Below are 14181 nucleotides of genomic sequence, written 5' to 3' on the forward strand. Positions count from 1 at the left end.
AGAAAAAGCTTTTATAATTGCTGTACCCCCCAAAAAAAGAGAATACTTGTAAAACACTACTTATTATTAATAATTACACACTTTAGACTAAAATAGGAATTATACTTTGTCAGTGCATTTTTTATCTCCACAGATAGGCAGAATAAGGGTTACATGAGTGAAGCATTTGCCTAAAGTGAACAGTTTGAAAAGGTGGCAAAACATCAAGTAAAAATTACTTACTAAGTTTTTATAATCTGCACACTGTACAAGAAACAAAAATTTATTTTTCTGTCTCAAGCGATTATATACTTTAAAGTTTATCATTTTGAAAAGAATATTAATACAGAAAAGAAAAAAAATTACCTTCATATTCTTTTAACTTCAGATTATTTGCCAATTCTTCAGCATTAACTTTCTTGGTGACAAATATCAAGACACTGCCAGCTAATGATAAATATAAAAATTAAGTGTATATACTGACTTTACAATTAATATTTAAAAGTTGCTACATACATAATTAGGTTTAATTCCAGAACTACTAAAATTATTTAAAAATATCACATTCCATTTTTTTAAAACAATATATCACGCCAATGTATTTTTTTTTTTTTTCCATTTGTTCCTACATTTCTTTTTTGAACAGTATTAAATAGCAGAAAACATTAAAAAATATATAAGTGTTTGAAAAGAAAATTCAGGTTTGAATAAAATTAAAAAGAAATATGAAATGAAAATCTACGTGTTTTTAAGAAATCTATATGCTACAAAATTCCATCATTAAGATTAAATTACATTTTTAGTGGAGAATTTTTTTAAGGCACTAAAAAATTTAGGGAAAAACTTTCCACTACTGATACATTAAAATAATATTAGAAACTATTATATTTACTACACTAACAATATTAAATAATACTCACTGCAAAATGGTTTTTTTTTTTTTTTTTTTTTTTTTTTTATGACAACTTCTGAAGTTTATTTGTAGCGGACAAATATCAGTAAATGAAAAAAAATATAACATTTTCCCAATGTGTAAAAAAATTAACAGCTCTTACATAAACAAACAAAAAGGGTTGCAGGGACATTTGGAAAATAATCACAAAAAACTGGAAGTGACTTTAAGTCATTAAAAGTTATAGCTTAAGTTAAAGCATATTTCCAATTTCTATAACCCATTTTATGTAAATTTTGAAGTTATTTAAACCAAGAAGTTTTCTTTTAATTTCTAACTTTCATTATGTTATGTTTTTTAAATACTATTCGTTTAATACAAAAGAAATGTAGAGACTGCAATTTTATATCAACTTCTCCTGAATATTATTAACATTAAGCAGAATTAATCAAGACAAGTTAAGAGTTTAAGTATTAGAACTCCCCATGTTTAAAAATTCTCCCTGTTGATGTAAGTTTTTAATTTTTTTATCAATTTTGATGAATTTCAATTCAGGATGTTGAGAGAGATATATAATTTTTATGTACTAATAGTTAACTGTTGTTCTATTTTTCATCTTTTATTAATTTACTAGTGGATTAGTTGAAAACTTTTGATATTCGCTGGGCAAAGAGAACTTAATCAGTCTCATATTTCCGAGACAGCTGTTCTGGTACATTTCAAAAGCAATTCTTGAACAAATATTCAAAGTTCAAATTTTGATATTACAAAATGTACTTTTACAATGAAAATAATGTAAAACCACTTCATCTCAAACTCGATGGAGATATTATGGGGTGTATTATTATAACATGTATATTACGTCATATATCAAGCTTACAATACTGCACTACTAGATTGAATCTAACTTAGCGCACATTATATTTTTAAAATATGCTATGTGGATTCACCATAAATCAATCTTAGAGTGAAATAAATGATGAAAGCTCATTTATACCGAAGCCAATGCTATTAGTACAGTAAAAGATTGCGAGGTTGTGCGGATTTTAGGATTTTGCGGATTTCAGGACAGAAAAGATAAATCATAATATTCAGATTAAAACAGCAAAATAAATAAGGCGTATTAGATACATTTAATTAAATTATTTTAAACACTATTGCAATCACTTATTATATGCATTAAATTATTATTACATATATAAACTGATTATATTATTTATTGTACAGTCAAAAGTCATTAATTCGGACACCCATAATCCGGAACTCAAAGCTACAAACTTTATGTGCATGCGTCGCATTGACGCATATGCGTAAGACCTTTACGCCTGCGAATATGCGTGTGCACATGCGCGTAATACGTTTACGTTTGCGCGTTTAATGTATAACGGACGGTATAAGCTACGCTAAAATTATCTAATTCAGTTAATTTTGCAAATTGCGTTGTTCCTTAATCTTCGAATTGGATCTGGCTTATTATTTTTTGCAGACTGTTAGAGCAATTTTATAAAAGTAAGCTTGAACTTTCGATTATGTCAAATAGAATTTCCGATATATATTTACTAATATGTAAAGGATCTACAAAGTGAAAGTATTTTTAGAAGTCCATTAAACAAAAAGTGGAATTGCTGCAAAAAAATGGATAAAGGCATATCCTTCGTTTCTCAAACCATTCCGAAATCTGTTTATCAATTTCACGCTGCTCTGCGGCCAGGGGGAGAAAACACCGAAACGCTGTGGCGCGCAATAAATTGGAAGTTAACCTGTCAGCACTATCCTTATCCTCAGGGCAGATGTTTTTATTTTATTTGGCTTATAATTCCTTACTAAATGTAGTATTTCATCTCGATGCACTCCGTCTTTGATATGATTTAAATCAAATTCCTTGTCATTATAATTCGCTTCCGATAAAGAAGAAAGTGACAGAGGTTATTGAAAACGAAAAAATATCGATTGACAAAAATTAGTTGGTATTCTCGACACAGCATTTATAGGACTTTAACAGCAGAACTTTGTATGTCTGTTCATAGAATTAAAGAGAAAGTATTATCACATAAAACGAAGCAACTTAAACAACTTACATTGAAAGAAATGTTTAATAAAGTAAATAAATAAATATTAAGCTCTTTTTTTTTTTTTTTTTTTTTTTTTTTTTTTTTTTTTTTTGTAAATTTTGATACTTTTTAGATCATAATTGTTCTTTATTTCATAAATTACGGTTTCATATTTTTAATTTTATAATTTCTGCATGCCATCTTACCAGATTTAAACTGATGATCTATAATGCGGAAAAATTGATAATCCGGAATCGCCGAAGTCCCGACGAGTCCGGATTAACGACTTTTGAATGTATTATACCTACGCAGCATCAAGGTTTGCCGATTTCGCCTCATGCAAAGATTTCTGGTTTCGGATTCCAGTGTTAGAATCACTGTTGCTGTAAAATTTCAACAGCTTTTCTTTATTTTTCCGTATATCATACACAATGGTATAGCAATTCCATACGATTCTGCTATAAACTGAGGAGTAGCACCTGTCTCCATCTTTTGCAGAATTTGCACTTTTTGCATTCCCATCAATGCAAGGTTACAAGCAATAAAATCATGAGTGTGTTTCTAATCTGTAAATGTATTAAAAGGGCTGAAATTTAAAATATTCTTAATTTATCCACAAAATATCTGAATAAAAAAAAGGCAGCTCTAAATAATCTCATGTAATAACAAAGCTCAGAAAATACAACAACGTGAATCGTGAACTTGAAAGAAGAGTTGAGTGAATCGTCTGCTTTCTTACCTCGATGCAGATTAGAGGAGAAAAATTTTTTATCATTATGTCAGTAATTTGGTATTTCCATTATGACTCATTATTATTTGGTAATTATGACGTCATTATTCGGTAAGAATTTTTTCTTCGATATTTTGTACTCATTGTTGCATTTCCGGAACCTCATAAACTGAATGTTTATATTTTGAGAGACAATGCAGATTTCAGGAGTTGGCAGATTTTCGGTATTTGACTGTATAATAGAAACGAGCTCTTGCTCAAAAGCATGACTATTTGTACAAATCCCATGTCTAACCACTGATATTATCCCATGTGTTCAAGAATGGAGGGGAAGGCAAACGCTATTTTTGAATTCACAACATTGCATAAACTGTTGTCATAAATTATGCAAAATATTGTATAGCTTAGACAGCATAAAAAAATTCCTTTTCCTTCCAAAATGAATGATGATAGTATTTCTATTCTCAAGAGTATATGATAAGAAAAATAAAAAGAATGTGCTGTAGCTTTAGACAGTCCAGAACACAACAATGAATGCTCTGTACAAGAGAAGGTCAGTAGTCAGTCATAATTGTATTATTTCAATAATTACTTACACACTTGTCCAGCCACATTAGGTTTCATCTTAAACATTATCATCATTATGCAAAGTATTTACCTCAGAAGTTTTTTTCAGTGGACAAACCAGGCTATTGTTATTTATATAATGTACAGTACTTTTCTCGAATCCATTACTTCATACTCTGCGCTGTTCAGTCTGTTTCAATCTGAACAGGATGCCCATTTCAGTTTTCACCATAAACTTTGGAATAGCCTTGAGAAAATTTCTCAATTCACTTGTGCATGACTCAACAAACACTTCTTAACACACACTTCTTTTTATAAACAGGAAACACTCCTTTATAAATATCTTCCATAAGAAGGCTTTTTGCCCCCAAAATCGGATAACAGTGCACTGTTCCTCCTTTGTCCAATCATCCAGTTCTTCAGCATTTTCGAATTGAACTATGCATGTCCAACTGATACTTAGTAACTAATAAAATAAATATCATGAATTAGAATGTTTGCAAAATACTAACTGCCTTTTTCACACATAGCATGCCAATTTGTCATTTACTCAATGACTTTCTCTAAAATCTTCTTACAAAAAATTACAAGGAGAACTTCTTATTGGCATCAGATATGTGTCCAGTTAGTGATTTAAAATACTTGGATCATACAGAAATAATCGACACAACGGCTCTCACAACGAAACTATTACACTACGTGAAGGGTAAACAAGTGAAATAGACACAAGTGGGCATGGGCTACTCAGAATGCATAGATGGAGCTGGCCGCATTGAATGATACAAGTCCCTTTTGCCATCGTCATTTAGAGCGTGGATAGCAATGATGGAAGGTAACGTTGGACAGCGTAGTTCCTATGAAAGGAAGGGATACAGGGTAGTGATATCCATCATCGCATTGTGTTGGCGTGCGGGAACAAAGCACCCTCAAAGTGAACCGTATCCCGTTGGTTGGCCAAGTTCAGCAATGGAGTGGAGACCGCACCCAAAGGTTTCGGCGCAGGATGCAACATCGCATACACAGCAAATGTGGCAGCCATGTCGGATTTGATCATGGTGCATAACATTCAACAAGATGCAGGATGAGACAGGGCTTGTGCAAGGAATAATACAGACAATTGTACATGGTGATTTGGAAATGAAAAATGTGTGTGTAAAGTGGGTGGACTTCGAACCAAGACCTCGGACTACGCCTTCCTTGACAAGATGAAGGAAACAGTCAGGGCCAACATGTTTAATCTTCTACCGAACTGCATGCAATTGTCCATAGGTGGTGCACCAACACCCCGCAAACTGGTTTACCAAAGCCCTTCTGTACGTCACCAGCCAGATGGCAGAAGTATATTGACATATGCGGGGATTATTTCTAACTGATGTACTATCAGTTTTTTGTTAATAAACTGTATTCTGCTCTGTGGCAGTATTTGTGTCATTCATTTCTGTACGACCTAAATATTTCTTCCACTAACAAGAAACATTGAAGATAACATTGAGTCTACTGCATAACCTTGTTGAATGCTTCTATTTTCTATCTATGCACAGAGTTTTCAATAATGGAATAGTTCTTCTATATTAATTGGCTAAAATTAAAAAAGACTGAAAACCCTGAATATGGACATAAAAATCAAAGGAACAGAAGACATAAAAAATAGCCTTCTTGTTCGTATAATAATTAAACTTCATTATGTCATTTTTGAATGCAACAGCAATTATGAAATACAGAATTCCAATAGATAACAATACCAAACTAACTATATGTCACTCTCCCTCTCTCTTGGGTAAAGAGTATATCATAATCTACTTTTTTATATAACTTAGAATATTAATTGGTGGTACAGATTTAGCCTGGACTGTCAGAAAGATCAGAAAGCAGTCTATATTTTTAAGCCTGGACTGTCAGAAAGATCAGAAAGCAGTCTATATTTTTAAGTCCCAATGTAATTCACTAAATAAATTTCTAGACTGAAAATATCAGGTTTTAACGAAAGTTTTCCATCACCATAAATATTATTAATGATTAGAAAATATTGTCTGCTCAAATAGTTTGCACTGGCATAATTAATCGTATTTTGTCAAACGATTTCTGGCATTTGAAAGAAAGATACTTGCTTTAAAACAACACTGTGAAATTTGTACAAAAAATATTGCTATCAATAAGTACAAGGCGTCTGAAATGGAACTATCATGCTACGAAATCAGAACTATCATTTACTTCCAGTTCTGTTGCAAAAAGTCAGTAAATCATGTATATAGCTTTAGGTACTAATGTTGTATCATTTGACACTGTTAAGTTTTAATACCGAAAGTTCAAAAACAAGGACTACAACTTTGAAGAAGCAGAGTGCTCTAGCTGGTCTACTGATGTTGATGAGGCTCGCCTGCGAGAATTTGTGGAAGAAGATCAGCATGCAGACACTCAAAAGCTTGCTAAGAAGAGTTAAACGTTCCATTAGTACCATGTCCATTAGTTGTGCTAACGAAAAGATCATGCATGTGATGGGATTCCCATGGTATTATCCACAAAAAGTATTTGGAAAAAGGTAAAACTTTCGACAGTAAGGAGTACAGCAAGATCCTAGTCTCTGTTGACACTGCTATCAAGGAAAAACATCTGAATGATATCTGGGCTAAAGGATGGCTGGGGAAGCTGTGTGATGGATGCCATGTTTGATCAGGAAGTCCAAGACAGAAAAGGTGCTGTGGCTAAGTGCATTGTTGTGATGAAGCCTCCACGATTCAGTGATTGCTGGACGACATGGGGGACTCGTTTTCTGAGTCTTTCAAGTGCAGATACAGCCCGGATGTCGCTCCTTCAGATTTCTTCTTCTTCCCCTAACTGAAAAGGGTCATGAAAGGATGGCACCATGGCTTGGTTCAGGCCATTCAAGAGGCTGTAACGAGGGAGCTGAAGAGTATTCCAGTTTCGAGTTCCAGAGAGCCTTCAGTGATTGGCTGAGTTGCTGAAAAATTGGGCATATTTTGAAAACTATTAAGTTGATGTGTCAAAATTGTGAATATATTTTTAAAAAAAAACTTAGTCCTTCTACTTTCCGGACAAACCTTGTATATTGTTTGCCAACCATTTGTTTTTGATGCTGCCAAATTTCATTTTAAAGTGACACTAATTTATTCTAACAAAATTAGATTTTGGAGGGAGGACTTCAGAAAAGAAATAATGTTTCTATATTATAACAGTATCAAATTAAAATGATAAATACACACCTGACAAAAGTTCTACAAGTTTACTAGTTAACCAAACCCACTTAGCAGGTCCTGCAGGCATAACAAGAACAATCTGAGTTACATCTTCATTTGCTTCTCCCAATTCACCCTGAATAATTCGTACAGGATCCGTTAAAACATCACGAGCTAAACGCTCAATCTTTTTCTTGAAAGTAGCACTAAACATCAAAGCTATAACATAAAAATAAAATTCAGCAGATCATTAGAAATGATTTTACAGCTTTGCTTTTTGAAATATTTGTTTAATCTAAGAAAGAATATCTATATATTTCATAAAATAAAATGCACAAATATTAAATATCATACTGGATACAGGTAATTTCCATATTACACATTTGTAATACTAAAAAATAACGGGCTCTGCAGAATTCCTGTAAAATAATCCAAAGAACCAGAACAAATAACAGGAGCACATTTCAAATATATTATTCTCAATTTTGTAAGAATATTAGGCCATAGCCGGATTTTCCATATTTCTCAAACTGTATTAGCCCTCTCAGTGTTATGGCCAAAAATTTTATATAGAAGTGTGGCTTTCATATTCATTACACATGAAAAATCTCTTCTAGCTTTTCATGTATCCAATTTCAGGTTGGATGTATATTGGAAGAAAATGAATTAAGGTACAAAGTGAAATAGTCATTTCTTAACCATTATCAAGAAGATACAATTTATTTATGAGGCTTAACCCATATAGCTTACAGGGTTAGAGCAAAAGCTATAATGGGCATGGAGGTAGAAATATATAGAGCAGACACTGTGCTTCAAATCAAAGGCTGGAAAAAAAATCAGCTTTCACTCCATGCTCACTTTCTTTTATCAGGCTATCCACTTGCTCACTACAATGCAATGCTATGGGTGTCAGTGATACTTTCAACAATATTTTCAACATGTTTTTGTAATTTAAAATGACTAAACAGTTTGTTGCTCTGATACTATATATTCAGAAAGAACTGATGCATAAAAAAATAAGAGATTAGACTTAATAAAATAATTTACATTTTGCTTTCCATCACATTGTTTCTGCTTTTTTTTTTTTTTTTTTTTTTTTTTTTTTTTTTTTTTTTTTGTGTGTGTGTGTGTGTGTGTGTGTTAGAATTTTCTGTGCATAATCATTTCATATTGAAAATATATGTTTAAATTGGAGATAAAATAATGCTAGATATTTCAAATGTGATGTTATTCAGGAGATTTTTCTTAACTTTTTACTGGAAAATATGCATAAAATGATATCTTATAGCATGATGGAATTATTACTATTTGAGAGACTTTCTGAAAACGAAAATTTGAGTGATTTCATTTATATAATTTTAAATCACTTAAAATTAATTTTGCATAAATTTAATATTTGTATAGGCAAATAAAATCATTATATGTTAATCACTAGTTGTTGATTACAAAATATTAAGCAAATATATTTTGAGGATAAAATAATTAATCTCTATTCACTTTTTTTTTTTTTTTTTTTTTTTTGTTATTACTTCTTTTTGAAAATTTTATTTTTTAATAATTTATTTAAATAATTTTCAAAACTATATAAGAGCGTTTTAAAAAAGAAAGTTATTAAATTATATGTTGAAAATGATGTTTCTCTGAAGAAATCATTATCATATTATTTATTGTTATTATTTAAGTGGAACATATTTATTTGAGGTCTTGCATGCAGCAACAATAAGTAAACATCATCTTAGGATTCGAAGTATATAATGGTGTAAAGCATTATTAGAAAAGTTAACTTTACAAAGATATAATATATATATATATAATAAATTCTGTTTGTCAGGTACAATCACATTTTTGATAATACTGAAGAAAGAATGTTAATAATAAAAACATTCTTGATCTATCATAGAAAGGCCTCTCGAGTTTTAAAATTTGAAATGATGTTTCTAATGAATTTTAATTCAGTTAATTTCATCTTATATATTCAAAAAATATGGTTATTTAATCTATTTTTTATCAAACTGAATTTGAAAACATCTCAGTTAAATTTGTTTTAAGAACAGCATGCATAAATATTATAAGTAATATAAATAAAACTGATTAAATATTATAATTATATATTATTAAATATTATAATTAATATTATATTCAATTATTAATATTATAATTAATTTCTTAAATTATAACAATGTATAAGTTTTCTGCTTCATAACATATTCCTTGTAAATATATTATGCATTTCTACATATATCACAAGGAAGATAACTGAGGAAGCTATTTGCATTATATGACTTCCATAGTGTTGCATCCCCTTAAAATTGTAGTATGCAACTTCAAAAAAATTCTGCTTCGTGATATATAAAACCATTTTGTATTTTTAACTTGATATATTTCATAGTTCTTAACAAGTTTTTGATAGCATGACAAGAGTATTAATGAGGTCAGTATTTAAATGCATAGAGAATAAGATACTGTGTACCTTAAACTGTCTTCACAAAACCTTAATTTTTAATTTCTGAAAAATTTCACATTTCTATTACAAATCAATACTGTTTATGTTTCATGACTTTTTTTTCTCCACTAAGCACAGAAAAAAAATTTAGAAGTTTTACAGTTTTATTTAGTCAATCTATTATTTCCTTCAATTTTTGTATGTAGCTATTAAATGACAGTTTCAATTTTAATACAGCATCTTAAAATTACTCATCCATGTTTATATAGCACTAAAGAACTTTAAAATTACATCAACATGCCTATCATTACTATTTACATACACGCTTACTGCAACCTGCTAATAGAGCTAAAATTTTATTGTGATAAGTTTAAAAGCATTTTAATAGTATGACAAAAATGGCAGAATTAGATGGTACAATTAAACTAGTTGTTGTATTAATTATTTCTTTTCGTACCTTTTACAATACCATCAGTGTTAATACTGTATGTAGAATTGACAACGTTCTTGTCATTCTTGCAGACAGTATTAATAGTCAAACAAATGAACTGTGCTGTGGGATTTTGAAGCTAAAGATTCATGCATAGTATCATAATGCAAATGCTTCTATGTTATCTCATAGAGGCATGGTGGAGTGTAACGTAATAAAAGTGATGATTACTTTTAACCATGCTGAGCTACATCCATAATGCATATTGCTGAACTGCTCATAAAAACCACCCAAGGTCTGTTGACAGGCATTAAAGCTTTTGTTTCATAAAAATGGGAGGAATTAAAAAAGTTATTTTATCATTTCTTCTTCATTTTTTCATTTCATGCATTCTTAAATATTTGTATTTATTTTCATATCTAAAAATGGTATTTTAGTGCTGTCATGTAAGAAATAAATAACTAATTAAAATTGATATAATGAATATTACAATGTGCAAAATTAAGAAAATTTGCAAATTATATAGCTTACATGAGAGCTGTAAAGCTATTTTTTACAAAAAGAATTGAACCAAAGGTACTAATTATGTCATTGATGAATCATGCAGATATTCAGAATAAAATACATATAATATAAACGTGCTTGCGGAGCTGTGGTTGTAGAGGGAATATAAGTACATGAGGATTTTTCGGTAATTTGTATGCTCGTACTCTTTCACAACTTTTGCTGTATTTTTCGTAGGAGTTGGGTAAATTTTATAAGGTATCAGGTAAAACGAGTAGCTACGAATGCATGGATGGAGGAATGAGATGGAGAATTGTCAGTAGATTGGAGGGAGGGCAATCCCACGTGCAAGTTTATGGGTAATGTAACAGCCAGTGTCATCTTCAATTTGTGGAAACAGTTTCAAGACAATGGATCTATGCTGAGAAGACCTGGGCAAGGTCGACCGAGATCCACAACAACAAATGAGGATCGTTATTTGGCACTTTCAGCATAGCTTCACAGCTCTCATGTAAACTATATGCTGCCCCTGGAGCCAAAGTTTCATAGTCTATAGATGCTCAAATGCTTTGTGATATAACAGGGTTTCTACACATTTCTGCACATGAAAATTAAGTACTTTTAAGGACCATGGATGAAAAAAAATTAAGGACCCATCAACAAATCGGAACTGAATAAATTCAATTAAAGATATTAGCTATGCTTGAACTTCACTTTTGTGATACCATCCTAAGAATAAAATAGGTCCACAAGCAGAATGCATTATTATTAAACATAATTGTAAAACAAAATTGAATATAAAATCACTTTACAAAATTTATCAGTTAGCATTAAAAATTTTACCCTTGAAATGGTTGGACATATTTGAAAGAAGATTAGTGACATTTTACTAACAGCTTTATCTTGATTTTTTTTTTTTTTTTTTTTTTTTTTTTTTTTGTGTGTGTGTGTGTGTGTGTGTGTGTGTCTCATTTTGTCACGTACTTGCACAGTTTAGAAGCAGGTAGATGTTATGTCAAACTGCATAGGTTAAAATGAGAAGTAAAACCATAATCAGTATGATTCGTAACAGAAGGCTGACTGTTGCCACCGCTGCTGCTTGCCTAGAGAGAGATCTGCTGATCAGAAAAAACCTGAAAGCTTGATGTAGGCACGGTTGGCAAGTTTTGAAAGTTAGTTGTGATCTGCCTATCTGATGCACTTAGTATCATAACTTCGTGTAGAGCTCCTGGGGTTATAACCCAGTTAATATGCTTTAAGGTTCAAATAAGCCACTAAAGCATCAGATGTGATAAGCTGTTTCGTATTAAGTCTCACTAGATGCAAAGAATTAAGTTTTACATTAATTTTTACATTTTTGTGCTGTATCTTGCGACTGCGGTAAAGATAAATGAAACGCAATAACTCACTTTAATGTGCAGAGATAACTTTTAAGGGTGATCAGTTAGATACTAATAATTAAATTAGCTAGTTAAATACTCTTATCATTATAGACTTACACAGCCACTATTAAATTTATTTTTTAAAAACATTTGTTAAAAAAACACTCTTAAAGGATATTAAGATAACTACACATTGAAAGCTACAAAGCATTTCCGTTTTGTAGCAAGAATACTCCACAAAATATTTCTGTATCATTTTAATTAAGCCTTTCCAGATATTCTAGCTAATTTATAATTTCTTTCTCTTTAAGCATCTTTCCTAACAATTAGAAATTTGTTTAATTATGCAAACCATGCAAATTTTATTCAAAATTTGTACCAAAATTCCCACTAGTTTCTATGTTTTATCTTCTAACTTGTCAATCTCTCAACTATGTACCTATGAGGTTTTATTTGATCTGATAAAAGTTAAATAGCTCAAAACCCCTGACAGAAGTGAAGCAAATTATCGCTATGTCTGAAAGCAACTACAAAGTCAGATAAAATATAAATAATCTTTTTAAATAAATCTCTTATTTAAAAAGATTTTAGACTATAAAGGTATATTCATATTCTTGCAAAATCAACTACAGCTTATGGTGATCCAATTAAACAGGAATAGTCAAATTCAAACTAAAAATGTGGACTAGCAGTCAAAGACTACACAGTTTAATTTTAATCTAAGCTGGCTCAGTAATATGTTGTAACAAACTCATCGGAACATAGTTATCACATAACAAATTCATATATCAGCAGCAATAACACAAAGAAGAATAATTACAAATTACCAGAGCTGGTAGGAACTAATACAGCATGCAATCAGAGGCCAGAAACTAATTCTGTCTTACAACCCAAAATCTTAGTTTAACCCTTTAATGGATTGACCCGGATTTTCTCGTTCTTTTATGCAAGCTCCTTAACGGTTTCTCTCGTAATATTGTCATTTTAAATATTGCCTTGAAAACGGACTGACACGTGATTTTGTTAGACTTAACAGAAACGTCAAAAACGGATAGTCCGGATTTTTGTCTCACATTCACCCCCCAAGTGAATAAGGGGACAAGCATCCCTCCAACCCTGATAACAATAGTTAATGAATGACCTCAATAGCGCGCGGAGTTTTACGATCAAGAACTCTTCTTGATGTTTTACAATAATGGCGACCTTACACTGGTTCTAAAGTAATAAGAAATTTGTTGCCATTTAGAAAGTTAATGGAAGAGGAAAGAAGAATTTCTGTTTTAGACGTTGTTTAAGAAATAAAAAAATAAACAAAAAGGAGACTTTTATAGAATAAGCTTTTATTTATAACTCAAATGTTTAATAAATTAAAAAAAGAAAAGTAATTTAGCTATTGTTCTGCTATCGGAAGGGATTCAGGAATGTATGTATGTACATCATGTGCATGTGTCTGTGTATTTATTTGTGTGTGAACACATGTATACGTTCATATGTATATATATGCACATACATGAACACATACATCCGTATATACATGCATACATACATACATTTTTTAATCCGATCCTGATAACAGAAGAGTATCGTAATTTATTATAGAGATTAATAGGAATAAGAAATTAAATAATATTCTTTACAAAATTCATTTACAAATTTTTATCATGAATAATAAAAAAAAGTCGCGCCCTATATATATTTTTGACATTGGAAATTGACTGTTTGATCTCGTTATTTAAGTGTCTGCACTTTTATAATCCTTGATATAAATTGCACATGAATATTGTAAAGAAATTTAATTAATCTCTTATTCCCATTAAAATATGCCATAAATTATTTTTTGCCTTTGGCTTATTAAGAATTTCATAAGTTTTCAATAAAAGCTTATGTTATAAAACTTTTTTTAAAAATTTTTATCTTCTTAATCTTAATAACTTATTTTCAATGAAAATTTTCAATTGAAAAATCATTTTTCAAAAATGAACAAAAAATTTTCTACTTCCAATAAAGTA

At 30.6% G+C, this 14181-nt stretch overlaps 1 protein-coding gene across 2 annotated transcripts in view; it reads right to left on the reverse strand.

Annotated features, from left to right (window-relative positions):
- Nucleotides 1-14181, reverse strand: part of LOC118200513 (ATP-dependent RNA helicase DDX42) — a 137170-nt gene that overhangs the window by 30391 nt on the left and 92598 nt on the right. For both annotated transcript variants that reach the window (XM_085814842.1, XM_085814843.1), the window contains exons 12-13: nt 7441-7632; nt 346-426 (exon numbers count right to left, since the gene is read on the reverse strand). In XM_085814842.1, the coding sequence (XP_085670968.1) occupies nt 346-426; nt 7441-7632 (273 nt within the window). The remainder of the gene's footprint in view (nt 1-345; nt 427-7440; nt 7633-14181) is intronic.

Source organism: Stegodyphus dumicola, chromosome 4 (genome assembly GCF_044657685.1).
Source record: "Stegodyphus dumicola isolate Sdum_Otavi_A_Nest chromosome 4, ASM4465768v1".
Lineage (NCBI taxonomy): Eukaryota > Metazoa > Arthropoda > Arachnida > Araneae > Eresidae > Stegodyphus > Stegodyphus dumicola.